Source organism: Scomber scombrus, chromosome 23 (genome assembly GCF_963691925.1).
Source record: "Scomber scombrus chromosome 23, fScoSco1.1, whole genome shotgun sequence".
NCBI classification, from domain to species: domain Eukaryota; kingdom Metazoa; phylum Chordata; class Actinopteri; order Scombriformes; family Scombridae; genus Scomber; species Scomber scombrus.
In genome coordinates, this window is record NC_084992.1 from 15831945 (window position 1) to 15850610 (window position 18666).

The 18666-nt window shown below is 42.4% G+C and overlaps 1 protein-coding gene across 10 annotated transcripts in view; it reads left to right on the forward strand.

Annotated features, from left to right (window-relative positions):
- The window catches only part of LOC134005476 (nuclear factor 1 B-type-like), a 65707-nt gene extending 47348 nt beyond the window's left edge, over window positions 1–18359 (forward strand). For 4 of the 10 annotated variants that reach the window (XM_062444387.1, XM_062444383.1, XM_062444385.1 and 1 more), the window contains 6 exons: window positions 2925–3059; window positions 3236–3420; window positions 5794–5932; window positions 6590–6672; window positions 11160–11248; window positions 15123–18359. In XM_062444387.1, the coding sequence (XP_062300371.1) occupies window positions 2925–3059; window positions 3236–3420; window positions 5794–5932; window positions 6590–6672; window positions 11160–11248; window positions 15123–15255 (764 nt within the window). In that variant the 3' untranslated portion in view covers window positions 15256–18359. The remainder of the gene's footprint in view (window positions 1–2924; window positions 3060–3235; window positions 3421–5793; window positions 5933–6589; window positions 6673–11159; window positions 11249–15122) is intronic. The other 6 variants (XM_062444388.1, XM_062444384.1, XM_062444386.1 and 3 more) reach the window with 3 other exon arrangements.
- The last annotated feature ends 307 nt before the right edge of the window (window positions 18360–18666 follow it).

Consider the following 18666-nt stretch of genomic DNA (forward strand, 5'->3'; position numbering starts at 1 on the left):
CTTCAATGCCGCCACTCGTTCAGTACCGCCACCCATTGCGGATGAAGTGCATCTGTTTTCTCTGGCCATGAACCTGTTCCACCCTCTTAAAATACATACCATGACAGAGATAGCGCCAGGCGTCCGCAGTTATATAAATGTTTAAATCCATTTGAACCGCTGTCTGAATGTAAATCTGCATTCTCTCACACCTGTCGCCTACTCAAAGAAAAGGTTGGATTCCCCAATGCAGAGTATGCTATGAGAACAGTCTGTCCTAACTGAAATTCACTACTTGGTAAAAATGAGGGGCAGTATGTTTATTCATGTTACCTATAGCTTCATAACAGGTTTTTCTTCCATGCTAGGAACATTACAGAAGCAAATGCAAGTTTTTACATGGTAGAAATCTCAATTTCTACACATGGAGAGCGCAGAAATACCCTCTGAATTGCTGTTCTGGTAGGATTCCTGTTTACAAACCTCATGTGGAACTATTAGACCTGCAGGGCAAACATATCAGATAATCTCTCCTCAGGAAATTGGGACATGCATCTTGGCTGAATTTAAGAGAAATACCCTATCAGTAGAGTTTTAATAATCATGTGCCAGCTGTATTGTGCAGGACTGCTCAAGAAATAACGCTTGCCTAATAATCCCACACTTGTGGCTCATTGAAAAAGTAGAGATGTGTGTATCAGGGAGACGAGCATGCTCTTGTGCATGCTTGTTTCTGTTCAAGAGAGAAAGCGAGATCCTCACGGGACAGCTTGCATGTCTCATTACGTTGTCTCCTGGTGCAGAGCAGAGCCCGTCGCCCCTTTTAATTAAGGCCTCACCGTCCCGTGTTTCCGGATCATTCTCACTCTCCGCTGACTTCTCTCCACACTCTGGCGCCCGCACCGCCTCTGGATTTAACTAACAGAGGTCTTAGGAAACGATACGTCTCACAGACAAAAATGATTGGAAAATAAAAAGTCCCACCTTTTTCTTCGGCAAGGCCTTCTGTGGTCCTAACTTCTGTTTTAACTCCGCACACCTCCTCTTCCTGTTTTTCGTTCCAGTCCCCTTATGTATTGTTTTTCAATTCTAACATAATAAGTGTGAAGGCTGAGAGAGGAAAACATCAGATGATACACAAGAGACACAGCACTGGTGGGATTTAACCACAGCCCAATGTGGGTACATGAAATTTCAGACTGTCTCTCTGCACACGGCCTTAGAGTTTTGCTCTGCGTAAACTTAGACACTCTGGGCGAGGAGAAAAGGGAAAGCAGTGGGTAGGAAACTCTCCAAAGACAGCCATTATTCTGTCAGGAGAGAATAAATGAGAAGTGGGGTGATATTAAACCCATATGAGGCCTCCCAAGTGCCAAGCGGTCATTTCTCGCACATGGATGTCGTTCGACAAAACCTCACCATGTAGCAGGAGGAATTGTTTCTCTCTCATTTTACTCTGGGAAAGTACTGTACACTTGAATTAGACTTTTTCATGCACAAGCACACATTTACCCTTTTAATACAAAAGATATGAGATAGTGAAAGACAACTGATCTTGTCTAAATGCAAGGAGTCTTTTATTTAAACTATTTAATGTGTTTAATGACTTGTAATTAATTGTCCAGAATCATTTCCCGAGGCAGTCCACTCACTTCTCTGAAGGATTTAATTAGCAGAAGAGAGGAAAAGTTGAACGCCTCCACCGCAGAAAATAGTTCCTATATATATATATATTTTTTTTTTTTTTTTTTTTTCTTACATGGAAACATTAAGCAGCAGTATCAATCTTCAGAAAGGTATTTCTGCCTTTGACACAAAAATGAAAGCACTTAAGCCTGTATCCTCTTGCAACCTCAGACTGGGAAATCCCCCTGAATTCCAGCCACCTTTGTCGCTCTCTTTTCTGGAGATGAGTGATTCTTCCCGTCGCTCGGGTGGATCCTTCCCTGTTGTAGGAAAAGAGACTAATATTATAGCAACGCCCCAACAACAGGGTTTATGTAGCTTATTTTTGGGGGGGTCAGAGATGGATGATTTGAAAGTTATACACCTCAAGAATCTGTGACAGACCAGAAAAGCACTTGATGAATGTTCATAGAAGAAGCAGACATAGGCCATTGCCTCTCGCATCTATTTGTTATCACGTTCCCTTCAGACAGTGTCTCACCACGGAAAATTGAAAACCACACCGCCGTGACAGCAGAACCTTGCTCATGAAAGTGAAGAGCAGCAATAATGAGCGACTTGTACAAGTTTTTGCACATACTTTACCTTATAGAAATACACAGATCTTCTAAACAAATTTCATGTCTTTCGCTGAGCCTTTGGGATTATTCATGGGGAATTACAGTAGCTTGTCAGACACCGTGTAAGGCCGAGGAGAGCAGATGTTACAGTGTAATATTCTATTTAAGATTACGTGAGGGTCTTGAAATTCTTAAATCCTTTTTGAGGGACCGGCTGCTTTACAAGTGCGCGTCAGTTCACTGGATATAATTGTCTGCTCAGAGACGACAAAAGCAGAATATTCACAGGACTCATATTTCTTGGGGATGTCCAGTGATTAGTCATGATTCCAGAGATTTTGACCCATGCTAATTTTCCATGTCTGTAATTTGCAAAGTAAATTCTGCTTTTGCTGAAAAACTGGGTCCCCTGAGAATACTAATCCCATCCAAATCCAATTCTAGTTAATTTGAACCATACTTCATTTTGACACTTAATTCCTTAAAGCTATAGGGAAATGTTGTAATCAATTTTCAGCAACAAACCTAAAGCTCATTCTAAGAAAAGTTCATCTTGCCATGTATATTCTTGTTCAGATATGAAGTCATTTTACTGTAAGAATCTGTCTTTTTCTTCACTTTCTGCTATTTAGTTCTGTGCAAATCAGCGCGAATAAATGACAAGCATGTGTGTGTTTGTGTGCTTGTTTTTCCTACCAGCAGACATGTCCTCTCCTACCATGAAGAAGCCAGAGAAGCCGCTGTTCAGCCCCACCTCCCCACAGGACTCCTCACCACGACTCAGCACTTTCCCTCAGCCTCATCACCCAGGCCTAACAGGTGTAGGACACAGTGGTGAGTCCCACCAGCTCTCCCACTGAATCTGGAGCTCTAATCAACCGTTTCCTCATGAACACAGTTGAAAAATCTATGCCGATAGTCAATTTGCCCTCGACGATCAATGATGATCGCTTTATCTGAACTGCCTCTCCCACACTCAGTCTTTATCTCCTCTTCTTTGTGTCCTGCAGTTATATCGACGAGGAGCCCCCCTCCACACTCGCCCTTGCAGTTCTCAGCCTCGGCTATCTTGCCCCCGGCGCCGTCACCCTACTTCTCGCACACCACCATCCGCTACCCGCCCCACCTCAACCCTGCTGATCCCCTCAAGAGCTACGTGCCGTCATACGACCCGTCCAGCCCGCAGAGCAGCCAGGTCAGTCTTCTTTTTATTCTTTTTTTTTTTTCAAGGAGACAAGCCAGTTTGCTGGCCAGAAGTCAGAGGCTGGTTTGGCACGGCTTTCATGGCCTCGAGTAGTTCTTTGTTATCTCGTTCGGCTCTACTCCCATCTGACCTAAAGAGATTAAAGATAAGATAAATTATAGCATGCATTTGTCATTATTTCATTACTGCCTCATTGGTGCATTTGCAAGTACAGAAATATCATCCTGTTTTGCTTATTTTGTCTTTTATACAAAACCTGCTCCTGGTCATTCTCTTTATTTATGGGAAAGGTTAGAATGAAATGTTGATATCTTTATGAAACAGCACTTTCCCAGTGCTGTCCAGAAAGTCTTAAAAATCATATTACAAACCCCAAATTAGACCCAAAATGAAGCCTTTAAGCTGACCACTATTTGATAATATTTTGTCCTTGGAAACCCTAAATGGACACATCATTCTTGTTTTAGTGCTGGGCTGCCTGCCCTTATGTGGGAACATTATTATTTTATATTATATGACCATATTGGTCAGAGTCAAGCCTGTCATCCTAGAGAGTTAAATGTATTTTACAGTGATTTAAATCATAGTAAAATTAAACCACTTTTCATTTTGCAGGCAACCCTAGACTGAACTTTTTCGGACCACTTCTTGTGACAAAGAAGCGTATATTGTCTGTTTGAAAAAAAAACAGTCCATGAAACTCCATAAAAAAGTCACCCAAACTATTGCACTTGCAGTCACACGTGACATACAAAACTGTATCAAGACATTGTAGTAAATCAAATAGCTTAGGGCTTTTATACATTCAGGGTACACACTGCGGCCAGTGTGTTGGAGAGCGAGAGAGAGAGAGAGAGAGAGAGAGAGAGAGAGAGAGAGAGAGAGAGAGCAGGCGTCTCTATAGATGAGAGAGCTGTGTGATATTTATGTGAGTTTTATATCCCCGCTGTTCTCACTGTAAACAAAGGCCTCGTAGACGGCTCCATCTCCGGAGCAGGGAGCGGGTTGGTGGGGGTGGGGGGAGGGGGTTGTGGAGGGGAGGGGAGGGTAAGGGGTGGGGGGGCAGTGTTACTCTAGAGAAAAACCGCGGGGAATGATAAAGGTTGTAAATATTTGCCGTTGCCGGGGCCCGGCTCTTGTGCAGAATTAACTGGCCCTCTGCTGGGGTGCTGGAGAAATGAGAGAAAGGGAGGGGAGGAAGGGAGGAGGGTGGCGAGCGAGGTGGGGTCCAGTAGGGAAGAGAGAGCGCTAGAAGACCAGTTGGGGGAGGAAGGGAGGGAGGGAGGCTCAGCAAATAACACAGTGCTTATAATCCCATGGACGAGTGCCAGAATGTTTTTATGCTTGCTTTAACGCAGATTATATTACACTCTAATTAAACATTCTATTCACATCGGAAGGGAACCCTGTGGACACAATTCTTTTCCAAAAAGGCCTGTTTGAGTTTTGAACTTAGGGCGGCCCTGAAATGAACGCCCCAGACAGTCTCCAGCCGTCTGAAAGAGTAGCTCCCACTAGCTTCCTTTATTTCCTTCTCTATATATATAGTCTCTCTGCCTTGCTCTCTATACTCGCACATTCACACCATTGTAACAGGTCACTACGCAGCTCCCTCTGTCTTTTCACGCCTGGGTCCTCCTAAATTCCATTTATGAGCGCCATTAAAATCATTGTGTAAAATCATGTAGGAAATCCATCCTCGGTGACTGAGGATCTATTGTGGCTCGTGCCCCCCAGAGTATTAGTAATAACTGTGACAACACAGCAACTGAAAGTACTAAAATCTTTTCTTCAGGCAGAGCTTTAAATGTAGGACTGAGCCGTCCAGTCACCTTTTGTTGCTGATTTTAAGTCTCCGAGGGCAAGCAGAGCAGTTAAGAGGAGTTAAGTCCTCCGGAAACAGAGGCACGTAAGGGTGTGATATGACATTCATCTTGTTTGACACAAACCCCTTTGGAAAAGCACAGTTTGTTACATGCTTGTATTGGTTTATTGAGATCTGCCCAACTGCACATTTACAAGCGAGCAAGAGCTTGTAAACACAAGTCGCTGGACACAGTTTGTCGGTTCTCTCATAAGGTGAAGAGGTTTTGGTGGTAGCCAAAACAAATGCAGTTCCTGTATGTACACATTTAGCAAAGCATGATTATCTGGGCTTTTTGCCTCAATTCAGATTTCTTGTTTTGTTTTTTGTTTCCTCAAGCAGAAAAGCAAACAAACCAAATCAGAAGTTGATCAAATCCAGAAACGGAGTAAACCACTCCACCCATGTTTGGCATGAATATCTGAACAAAATAAATGATCCTTTGAAATGAAATACTCATGTCGAATTGTATTTTCTGGTTGTCTGTGTCCCATCTGCAGCCCAACAGCAGTGGTCAAGTGGTAGGAAAGGTCCCGGGCCACTTCACCCCAGTCCTGGCTCCCTCCCCACACCACGGCGCTGTGAGACCCGTCTCGCTCTCCATGCCCGACACTAAGCCCATCACCACATCTACAGAAGGTGAGTCCGGATGCCTGGGCGGCAGGCAGTATCCCATCAGTAATGACACACACTACTGATCATAGTTCTGAGCTTGTAACAACAGATGAGTTACAAGAATAATGTATCCAAGCCGAAATCTCAGTTATGTCAGCGTTGCCATGCCTTCTCTGTTTGCAAGATTCAAGTCTGTTGCAAGTTGGCTGGTCAAAAGTGTGCTTTGTTGCACCTGAAACCAAACACAACAATGAAGTAACAGTGTACTGACACACCCTTAAGTACACTATTACATCACTGCAGCGAGGTGAGAAGATAAATTCAACAAAACCAATATTAAGTTATTATTAATGGTTCAAAAACTAAAACATCAATAAAAAGATGACAAACTAATACAAACATTATGTGGACAGCAGATTTGTATTTGTGCAAATTGATGTCATGTCTATTGAAGAAATGTCTAAATGTATAACTGAAGAATCAGAGTGGGTCCAAAATATAACCCTGTGGGACTCCACCTGCATTTCCTATTGTGTTAATAACATTATTGACTGACTTCAAATTTATAGTGCACTTAGTTTAAGTCACTGTGAATAAAAGCAACAGCTACCTGTAAATTCTTGAAATACTAATTGTAATGCGAGCATGTATTTGTGTTTTTTTCAATGGTGTATTAAACAGGCTACTCAGCCCCTGGCACCCCGACGGCTAATCGCTTTGTAGGCCTGAGCCCCAGAGACCCCGCCTTCCTCCACCAGCAACAGGTGAGATCTCCCCCCTCCTGCTCACCTGCTCCTCTTTATCCCTTTCATTTTTTTTCTGTCCCACATCTCCCCGCACATCAGATGTGAAATCCCTGCCCTCGCGCTCTGAGTTTGATTTGTAGAAAGCATTAAATTGTCTTGTCAGATCAGAGCTCTTGTAGACCGAGGTCAGGCATAGCAGTCACTGTTGGCATAAAAAATTAGCAACATATCAAGTTTTTTTCCGACCTCAAAGGGATTAAGGCTTAACACAGCTAAAGATAGCAGGTCCTACTTATATTCAAATCTTTTTGCTTTAAATTACACCATGCTGTTTTCTACTTACTGATGTGTTAATCTTATCAAAAACAATTTAGTGTTACTAACACTTTTGATTCACTTATGAGAAAAAAAGCTGGTATTTTTATTCTAAGAGACCCTTTAAATAAACTATCTTCAGCATGTCTGAATTTGAATGTATTTGATGTATTTTATATAGCACAACTGCTCAACTCTTCTGTCAAATTGCACTTAAATAGAGAGCAATTTAAGATTAACTTTATGTCAGCAATGACTGCCTTTTCTATTAAATTATTGATTTTTGAAAGATGAGTTAGTTCAAGTTAAATCTCTCAGTATAGAACAGAAAAGCATTTCTCTTTCCTTAAGGTCATTTTAAAGAAAGAAATGAAGGTGTGAGGAAATTCACTGTCATTGTGTGGCCACTACTCTGAGGATGGATGGGACATGTGGGTGTCTCTTAGAGTGTAATGTGCTCAACTCTGTTTCCTTCAGACATTACTGTGTGAGCTCAGACACACACACACACACACACACACACACAGAGACACACACACAGACACACACACACACACAAGCTGTACACACACACACATACCAAGTGTAATCAGTACACTCTCTCATTTACAGTACACAAGTTGAATATTTAGCGTTGGCGTCACGCGGTTGCCCCAGCAGTGGTCCTATGACAGATGTGGTGACCTGGTGTGTGTGTCTGTGTGTGTGTGTGTGTGTGTGTGTGTGTGTGTGTGTGTGTGTGTGTGTGTGTGTGTGTGTGTGTGCGTGTGCGTGTGTGTTTGTGTGCGTCTGTGAGGTTAGGAGTGTTGCGGTGTTGTCGGACGGGAGAGAGTGCTCTCCCCCACCCCATCTTATTGAAAGTGCTGGTCTGAGGCCAAGGCTTTTCCAACCACAACTAATTGAATGCATCTGCACGCGGCTACATAATGATCGCTAGGTTTCTCCTCAGCTCGCTATTTTTTTTTTCAATTTTCAGTAAAAATGACAAAGCTGCCCTCTGTTTCCTCGCTCCTCTCTCTCTCTTTGCATTTCTTCCTTTTATTTTCTTCCTCTCTGCCTTTTTCTTTCTCCCCATTTTTCCTAAAATCGGTAGGCAAGAAGAAGAAGAAAAAAAAAAAGATGTTGAGTTTGTCAGCAGTCGCTTTTATTTCACTTGGAAGGAGAAGGAGGAGGAGAGGGAGGATTCACTTGGCTGATGTTGCGGAGTTTGTCCTCCACATTTTCTAGTAGCCCTGCTACTTCTTTCATTGGGGCACAAAGTGACTACACAAGACAGCAGCAGTCAGAGCGTAGCTGCTTGATCTGCTGAATTTTGTCCAGGAGCCTTGCCCCGAGAGGCCCGTTTTGTTCCAGATTTTGAAGTGTAAATCAGCCAGATCTTTCTAGTTCTGTCCTCTTAAGAAACACAGAGTGGGGATGTAATGAAAAGATAACAATTTACTCTTATTTTTATTTGATAATTAGTAATTATCCAAAATTGAATTATCCTCAAGCACGTTTTTGTCATGTAGAACAGAATTTATTTTGATCGGCTCATTTTCAGAGTCACGTCATGAGTACGGCGGCTTAAAATGTTAAAGAAGAGCATTAGATTTGTAAGCAGTGACAACTTTCTGGAAGGTTATTACATGCTACATCCAGATGAATAAATGTACTTGTCGGCTTAAGGAACTCTAAACAGTCTTCACATTGATTCATCATGCTTCTGCTTGTCACAGTTGTTTTTGTTTTCCGTGGTGTGATTTAACGGCCCGAGTTCTGGCCTCGCCGAGCTGGCCGACACCGAGCCACTCCCTCAGGACTAAACACTTTCACTGAATGCTCTGTCATTGTCCTCATCTGATGATGGGATGTTTATTGTGTGGGATCCACGAGGCTCAGTAACACTTTGAGTTGGTTTTTGTCACAAGGCAAAAAGGGTAGGAAAGGGAAAACACATCACACACACACGCTTAGAGAGATGCGTGAGATTCACCACAGTTGAAGTTGTGTGTTTTTAAAGTGTGGTCAGCATTGGGACAGGATCTTGAAGGTGCACTGTTCTTTGTCTGTCTGTCTGTATGATGGATAGAGGCTATAACTCGCAGTGCATCTGCCTCGCTGCTGTCAGAGTTAACTTTGATATTCTTTTTTTTATATAAAGGAAAAACAGAAGTCAGGAAGCGCTTTTATGAATAATTTCAGGAATTTTTTGGGAGAAAGGAGTCTTTGTTTTAATAGTATAGCATGAACATACTGTAGATCTCCTGGATCCATTTTCAAACTGCACCACAGTGTTAAGTCCAAACCACGACTGATAATTAGATAATTTCATTACAATAAAATAACTTGATTGTCATCCGATAACTTGGTAATAAAGGTTAAAACAACTTACATTTCAGAGGAGTGCCTATTTTAAAATGTAGCACCACTAAAATAGAAGTCATATACACACACACACACACACACACGCACTAGGTTTCAAAAATGAAAAAAACAAAACAACACCACCACACGCTCCCACACCTGCTCTACGATTCCCAGGCAGTGAATGTGTGAAAACCCTCCATTCATCTCTCGCCTTGGTTAACCCCTCGAGGGAATGCCACCATCTAGCATTCCGCAGGGAAAGATCCGTGATCAGATGTCATTTGGTATTATCTAAGGAAGGATCCTAATCCACAATCTGCCTGCATCTGTTTGCTAACGTTCCCCGGCTCCGTCCCCCTTTCCCCGCTGCCCGTGCCACTCTGATGTGCCGGTGCCAGTGGACAGATGGCGAGCCCCTTGAGGAGCAGTGGCACCGAGCGTCTGGCCCAACCCGCACATTCTCTCCAAGCTTTTGTCATGCTGGAGGGTGCGGGAGTGGCAAGGGGGTTCAGTCTCTCAACATGCGATAAATACAGAAAGAAAACACTAGAATGAACAAGATTCACTGTCTGTTCTGTTTTATTTAGCATCTTTTCAAAGCAATTGATCAAATAAAACGAATAATTTGAAATTGTAATATAACAGACGGGTATTATGTCAAAGGCTTTTAGGAAGATCCAGCAATTCAGTTCTTGGTCATTTTTCACATTTGTTCCAAAAAAGAAAAAAGAAAAAGAAGGAATATAACAAAAACACATGGCTGAATTTAAGTATGGCTTAAGTAGGAAACCATCATCGTCTCCTGATGTGTTCGTCCAGGTGCTCGGAGGAAAAAGAACACATTTCTTGACCGCTGTAAATGGCTTTGAATATTCAGTGTATGCGTATATCTGATTAAATCCCTCTTAAGAGCCTCTGCAAAACGTCTGCCACTGCACGCAGAGTGCTAACAGTGCAGTTTTATCCCGATGCATTACTAAATGAATGTGTTGACCACAGGGCAAGGTTAGGTTGGTATTGGCAGAGATAGCTCTCAGCTGGATTGCAGACACGTGCGCTCGCATAATGCATGCAAAGGAGACACAGTTTGTGTGTGGCTTTTTCTCTCTCGCAGTAATTTGTAATCTGTATGTAAGGTTGGCATGTCTTAAAGAGGGGGGGAAAGGGGTTTTGTGTGTGTGTGTGTGTGTGTGTGCGCGTGTGTGTGTGTGTGTGTGTGTGTGTGTGTGTGTGTCTGTGTGTCTGTGTGTGTGCGTGCCTGTTTAACTTCATTGTAATTTTGACCCCTAATCAATAAAAACAGTTAGCTAATGAAAAAAACTCTGCATGCTTGAGGGCATGCGTACTCCATCCTGAGTCAGAAAGTGCACTTACAGTGAAGCAATGATTATCAACAGGGTGCATGCATCCAGTGGATTGCATGGCTTCATTGGCTAACCAGCTAAAAAAAAATAAATAAATAAAAAAATAAATAACCACCTCACAGATGAACTATCATTATGATGCCACTCACATTTTGTAACTAACTCAGTTTTTTTTACTTCCAGGTTAGCTGTCACCACTAACTGTGATTGCATGCTTTTTCTTTCTGTCTATTTTATCCATAGCTTTGATTTAACTGTTATTTTCTCCCCCACAACAAATAATGAATACACTGATTCCATTTTCATGTTGCCAATAACAATTAGGACTAATTTTGGAATCATTTTTTAATTTCTGCTGCTTTTGCTTTAGGCTCTTCTGCATGCATTTTTTTTGTGTATACAGTGTTGAGTTGTAGTGTAATCTGAAGTGGAAGTTGTCTTGGCCCAGTGATCTGACTGCTAGGTTTCAATTGACAGCTGAGGAAGTGTGACTGGAGCGTGACTCAAAACGGCAGGCATTATGGCCCCAGTGCCACTGACGACACTTTGGGGATTACTTGGCAAAGGTAACCTTTTCATTCTTTCATGCCGTCTCTTTGTGTCTCTCACACACACCACACACACACACACACACACACACACACACACACACACACACACACTCACTAACACACACACACACACACACACACATACAATTAAAATCAATAATGACATATAATGTATGATTTTCTTGATTGTCCTCACATTTCACATTTCAGAAATTCACATATTTTACATAAAAATTCAGATATAAATGTAATTAAACTGGTCAGTTGCTGCAAGAGGAGAGTCTGTCCCAGGATTTAACCCTTTGGACTCACACACATTTTCTTGTCTCTCTCATGCTTTTTCTTTCCTCTCTGTTCCTTCATCTGTTTTCTAGTACATTATTTTCCACCTGTGCCAGAACTGACCAGCTTTTTTTTCTTTTCTTTTTTTTTCAAATAATTTGCTGTCAAGCCCTCAGAGAAGCTAGAATGGGCTGAGGAATATTTTAGGATTGGTTTGTTTCTTTCTTTTTGGCCAGCTTTTTGGCTAACAATCTGGAGTTCTTTGTAAGATTGCATCAGCGCTTCACAGAGAACATTTCTGAATTGCATTTTCTTAAAATAAACATTCAAATAAATAAAATCCTAGTCTTGAGAAAGTAGAAACCACATTTTTTTCCTCTTATCTAGTAAAAGAAACAAATTTAAGGATTTGTCTCGATTGTATTTCACTGCTTTTTATTCCTCACTGACAGACGACAAATGCTGCAAAATGATTTCGCCTTTCCAAACTTCCTCTTGGATTCACAACAAACAGAAACAGCATTTCATGAAGTCATGAGCTAAATAGAACAAATGAAGTCAAACTGTGTAGAACGAAAGAAGTCGTTTCAGGTCACCTTTTTAGCCATGTAGCTTTACTTTCCACATTTTAACAAGCCTAGCTTTGTTTGGCTTTATGCTGAAGTCATGCTTTACTCTCTTTAACTTAAAGTAACAGAACACCAACCATCAGCCCCCCCCCCCCCTCATCTCCCTCTGCCTCCACACTGTATCTCTCCCTCTCTGGGGGGAAAAAACCTGAACCATTTCACCATGGCAGAGCGAGCAAGCTGAGCTAAGCCTTTTCCTGTTACGTCTCCCTTTTCCACTTTTTCCCTGGAAGTGTAGTGTGCATCTATGTGTGTGTGTGTGTGTGCGAGTGTGTGTGTGTGTGTGTGTGTACAGTTCATTTTGCACCCCGCTGAAGTTACAAACACACATGCACACAGCAGAACCCCTTCAACAGGCCTCCTAATAGACCAGTGGAGGTAGCAGAGTGAAATGTCCCCCTGCAGCACTCACACACCGGCCAACTCCACCTCTTTTCTCCATGCGAGTGTACAGTAATGAGTGCAGATAAAATAGATCCCAACTGAATTTAGTTATTAGTTTATTCTGTTTTGAGGATGGGAAGGTAATTCTATTATCATTTTTTTTCTCTCTTTTGATGGATTATTCGCGCAAAACCTTTTTTAACGTATAGATGGAATCAGTCAGATTTCTCTTTTATCTCGCTTGCCCTTTAACGGAGCTCTCCGCTTTGCCTCTTCAGTGCTAGCCCCAAATTAAAACGCTGCCAGACTCGCATGTTGCCATTGTGCAGGAAATGGGTCAGCAATCCATTAAGATGCCATTAGATAATCTAATTTAGGGAGCTAATCCTTAAACGAAGCACGCTGTATGCCCGGGCTGTGCTTGCAGGGAGTAGAATTAGTGAGGTTTGGGAGCTGGACAGGGCAGAGGGAAGCCATCTTGAAGGTTACCTAAGGAGATCCATCAGTGGAGGTCAGGTTTTACTTGTGTCCAGGGCTGCTTGGAGTGCAGAGCCATGAAAAAAACAACATATATGGAGACAAATAGTGGCATTTTAAAGCTTGGTGGCTCCAAATTGCTGCAAAAGGGACATTTTTGATGTATCTGAACAACAATACAGAAAATGTTTCCAGCTTCTCCTGTATATGATTTAAATGATAGATAAGGCAAAGGATCTAGCTCACTCTGGATTGAGCCCTCACATCCTGCACATTTTGTGTTTAAAGTTCAGTCTAACTAATAAGGCAAATCTGCAGGTCTCAATTAGCAGTGATGGGATGATTTCAGGCCCCCATTTTGCGATCCAGACTGATAGGAGAGGTTTTCTTTACATGAAAAGACCGGCACAGCTCAGCTTTAGGTTATAGGATGCAGATATGGACTGACAGCCATCGATTTTTAACAAGATTATAACCGATCTGCCGGGTTTAGTGCGCACAAAGGCCCGCGAGTACGCTTTTGTAGCTGTGTGGTCCCCCCTAATGTAAGCCATTACCTGAGAGGAGTTTCATAGGGAAAGAGAAACACAGAGCGATGTAAGGAGGGAGGGAGAAAGAAAGAAAGAAAAAACGGGAAAAGGAGAACGCTGCAGCTCTTGGCCGCTCTGTGCGCTCTTTGTTCAGCAAGGTAGGAAAAACTTAATCCCCCGTTTCCTGTCCGATGATTTTTGGCAGGGCGAAAGAGAGAAGGAGGGAGGGAAGAAAGCAGGAGAGAGGATAACATGAGGACGGGTTGGACAGGGGGAAAAAAACTGCTAGAGAGGATTAGCCTTGAGGTTTCTTTTTAACTCTTTGCACACTGAAACACAATCTCTAAAGATGTTTTTATTTTGATCACATCTCCGTGTGTCTGTCTTTCACAGCATATCAGAGTCTGGCTCTTTCAGGCCTCGAGGTGAATTGAATTTGCACCTCCATTGTTTTAAATGAAAGCAAAGTCAATGGTGTCTCTCGATTTGTATAAAATGCAGACTGGGTGATCAGTTGCTTTTATGAATGCAGACAGCGTTGTCTAAACGGGACGTTTCACAAAGAAACAAGTGTGTGTTCCACCTCTGCGTACAAGCATCTTCAGAGTTGAGCCACTCTCCTCTTTCTCAACCGTCTTCTCCCAACATTCATTCTTGTCTACTTTTTTTTTCTCCCCCCCCCCTTGCTTTATTTTTCCACACTTTGTTTGCTCATCCTTCTTTCCTGATTCGCTTCAGTCGTCTTCATCCAAGTTTTAGCCGTTCTTAGCTGTACTTGAGCACGTTGTAAAACTTTTAGAGAATCGGTTTGCGAACGTGCAACACAGGTATTCTCAGACTTAGCAGTGGTGATGTGGAAGGTGGAGGGGGTGTTAGATGAGTGCACACTGGGGGCCTGTGGGGTAGACGAAGCAGGCGAGAGGCGGGTGGGGGGGGTAGAGTGGGGGGTGGGGGGGCTAATTATCTGACATCTACGTAGCGCAGCACCCCTCGGGAACAACATGCTGTTTGTTCCCACTCGCGTTTTCAGTTAGCACCGTTGCTCCCCAGGAACAATCACTGTGTTGTTTTGCCATTAGCGTGAGATGAATAGGGATGGGACAGCTTTGTGTAGGGACCCCCCCACTTATACCCACGACTCCCCCCCCCCCCCCCCCCCCCACCACCACCACCATCACCAATCGCACTCTCCCCCTCATGCTTTTCTATACCGCTGTCAATGCAGAGAAGAGGGACTGCGTCACGGCCCTCTCACATGATGTCCTTCTCTGGGAATCAAGTGGAATCACCTCAGCTTAGATTAACGAGCTAGTGCTGCCGCTTTCTTTCTTTCTTTTTTTTTTCTCTCCGCCGTCTCTGTCTGAACAAAACAAAACGAAGAGGAGGAGAAAAAAAAAAAAAGAAGACCTTGAACTTTGATGACTGTCAGCAGAGCAGTGACGCTGGTCATTAGCGAAGCAGTGTTCAGGATAATTGAAAGAAAGAATCTGATTTTGACTGCATTCTGCACAAACTAGTTAATGGCATGTGACTAATCTCTCTCTCTCTGTCTCTCTGTGTCTGTTTCTTTTTCTCCTCTATCCTCAGTCCTGGTACCTGGGCGAGCTTAGTTCCATTCCAAGTGTCGAACGGGACTCCGATTCTGCCAACAAATGTCCACCAGAACTACAGCATAAACATCATTGGTGAGCCGCTGGTCCCCGCTGAGACAGGGAACTGAACCCAGAGAGGACCGGATGGACCCCCCCCTCCCACACTTCCCCGGGTGGATGGGTGGGTGGAGGTGTTGGTGGTGCAGAGCTAGCACTGCAGGTGTCCGCAGCCATGGATGAAACCAGCAAAGCAGCACGAGCTGCACAATCTCCACTCGCCCCCCCCCCCACCGCTCAACCCTCAATCTCGCTCACTTCCACGTCCCTACCCGCTCCCGTCCCTCCCCACGATGGACACTGGCCGTGAAGATGAGGGTTGGCTCAGAGGAAAGGAAAAAAAAGAAAAGAAAAAGCTTCAGGTCTGCCGTGTCCTCGCCCAGCCCAGCCCACACACCCACCACCCACCAGTCAGTTGTTGTGTTTGCAGAACTTCTCGATCCATTACTGTGATGTATAGATGCCTTAATGTTTTATTGCATGACACTCTAGTCTCTTAGCGGCAATTCCTACTATTTTTCCATACCCGGGGAAGATGTAAAATCTCGATTTACACACACACACACACACAAACAAACACACACACACACACACACTAGTGAAGAGGTCTGCCTATCAACAACCTCTGCCTGGTGGATGGCTCCGAGACTCTAAAGCTCTCCCACCTCTTGAAAAGAGGCTTCCCCACGTCAAACGATTCACTGTGTACACCATAGGAACAAAAATTGTGAATTCAGAGTGTTTCTTCTTCCGTTTGATTTCAGTTTACTGTGATATGACTCTTTGTTCAGAAAAATGTGTTGACTTTGTTTTTTCTTTACTGCTTACTTACTTCAAGAATAATGTAAACACTTACGGTAAGGGTTGAGAACTCTTGATGCGGTTTTCAAAAAACACTAAACATTAGACTTGAGATTGGACCCCTCATTAAAGAATTTGCAACTCCTTTACAAAAGGATTTTTAAAAAAGACGGAGAATAAGAAAATCTCGATAGAGGCAAGTGCAATTGAATTTTTGAAGGGAAGCTATCAGTCTGTCAGCCCTAAGACTCTAAAGGAAGGGGGATAAATATTAAATGGTTTTATGGGTAAAAAATGTTCAAGGAAACATTTGAATTTGATTTCAGTCACATATCCGTCTCCTCACATGAGAAAAACATCAAGCGTGAAAGGCAGTTGAAGAAAAGCACTAAGCTACCTGTGCAGCGCTGAGCAAAACCAGCACTTCTTTTGAGCCCTTCCCACCTATATGGGGAGATTTTTTTTAATTTATTTTGGGGGGAAAAAAATAATCGAACATAAGTAAAGAAACAAGACACACATAGTGTGTAAAAATGGCATTTTAGTTGAAAATGTTCACGATAAGATCAAGAGCATATGCATTTGGCCATCAGCTTCTAAAGCTTGTGTTTACAAGAAAAAAAAGGAATGCAAAGTGTTAATTAATGGAAATGTACAATTGATGCAAATGTACAGTCGGCTTATGTGTAAAGCTACAGTTTGTGCAAGGTTAACTCTGCAGTGGAAGAGTTTGAAAACTGAAATTATGAATCCAGGTGGTGGCAATCCCTGAAATCTCGAATTGTGCACGGCATGTTCACAGCCATTGCCTCTCCAGTCCAGACATATTTATACAAGAAAAATCTCTCCAATACTCTTAATTTGCACGATGACATATAGTCCACATTACGTGCCTTGCCTTTGAATATAGAGACATCACTACACTTGTTTTTGCTGCATTTATCATTATAGGAAAAAAATAACATTTTTATGATAATAATTGTTTTGTACTCTGAATGAAACTGTTGATTTTTAACTTCATGTACTACTCTATCTCACAGTTACATTGCATATCAAGGCTGTGTATAGTTGCCGTTTAAAAGTTTGTAATCAACCAGCGTTTTTTTTTTTCTTTCATTCATTTTTTTTGTTTTGTTTTCTCAGTATTTTGGTGGTTTTTCTAATAACCTGTCATCTTTTTGTTTTCTTTATTTTTCGATGCTCATTGTGTTCATCTTCCAGTTACTATTGTGGAGGGTGGAATTCAGAATTATGAAAATTATGCAATACCAAGTTTTGCCTATGTAGGTAGTGCTTATAGATGTGTCAATTATTAGAGGCTAGTTTGGAGATAGACAATATTGTAATGCATTTATTTTGTTGATATCGTTGTTTGTTGTTGTTGTTGTTGATGATGTTGTTGTTGTTGTGGGTGTTTTCCTTTGTTATCGACCAAAGTGGGGACTGCTTTCTATGCAGTGTATGACAAGGTCTTTTTTTCCCTTTCTTTCTTTAACGTATAGGCCTACCGAATGACGGTGAGACTTGTTCCAGTTTATTTTAAATTTGGGAGTTTTAGGGGAGGGCTGGTATTTTTCTAGAAGTACTTATAAAAAAATGCACCCTTGGTCTTTTTTTTACGGCTGCAAAGTCACTGATTGGTCTACTGTGACTCTTACTTTCAACTTTCCACCTGGGGTGCTAGCATGTGACCTTTGAAGGAGCTCATTTTTTTTCACGAGAGACGGCTTGACTTGAGTATGACAATCATTTTAAGAAATCATTTTGCGTAGAATCCCATTCTGTCGTAGATCCCTAAAGCTGCAACTGAGGACGTATTCAGGGATTGGAGCAAATCCTGTGTACTTAACAGCAAGTTGCGCGCTTTTATCAAACATGCCGTACTATTCTCAACATCACCGAATGCAATTTTCCCAAGTAGATGCCTTAAACACATCAATGAAGTGGCCTGTGACCTGCGCAACAATCACACACCGACTAATGCTAGTGAGACCTGTCCAAATCAGTTTCCGACAGGCTCAAGCAAGCCTTTAGAAAGTATTTTATAAGTAGTAGATTTGTATAAATGTATATACGATATGCACATATGTCAATTATTAAGATACTTCCCCAGCAGAGAGCCCCGTAGAGTATGTTGAAGTAAATACTGAACCGCAGGAGCACGGTGTTTTGTAACAGTCACTCCTGAAATGTTCAGAGGCCCACTAGAAGCTTAAATAGTCACTAGAAGAAAAATATAGCACTTAAATAGCACATAGGCAATCGTCTTCGCCCCCTTACAGTGTTTTGAACCTAGTCTCAAGCTAAATCTCTCAGGCGTATTACAGGGCATTATTTATATTAATCATCATCTTACTATGTTCGATGTTAAAAACTCACAGAGAGCAGCGTCCCGGATGCTGCTCGGAAGCCTTTTGCACTCTTTCCCTACAATGGCGAAAGAATCCTGAAGTGTTTCCCCACTCGGAGAGTCAGCACTACCGAGAGCTCTCCGGCGTAAGCGTGAGGGCTAAGAAGTAGACAATGTTTTAAAAAATAATAATCCTCAAGTCAAGCTCAATCTCTCCGTCTTCACCCAGATTTCTTATGCATAAAATGTTTTTGAAAAGTCACCCTGTTCTATGTGCACTGTTCTGTCTTTTTTTTTTTTTTTATTCTTTTTTTTTTCTTTTAAAAGAAAA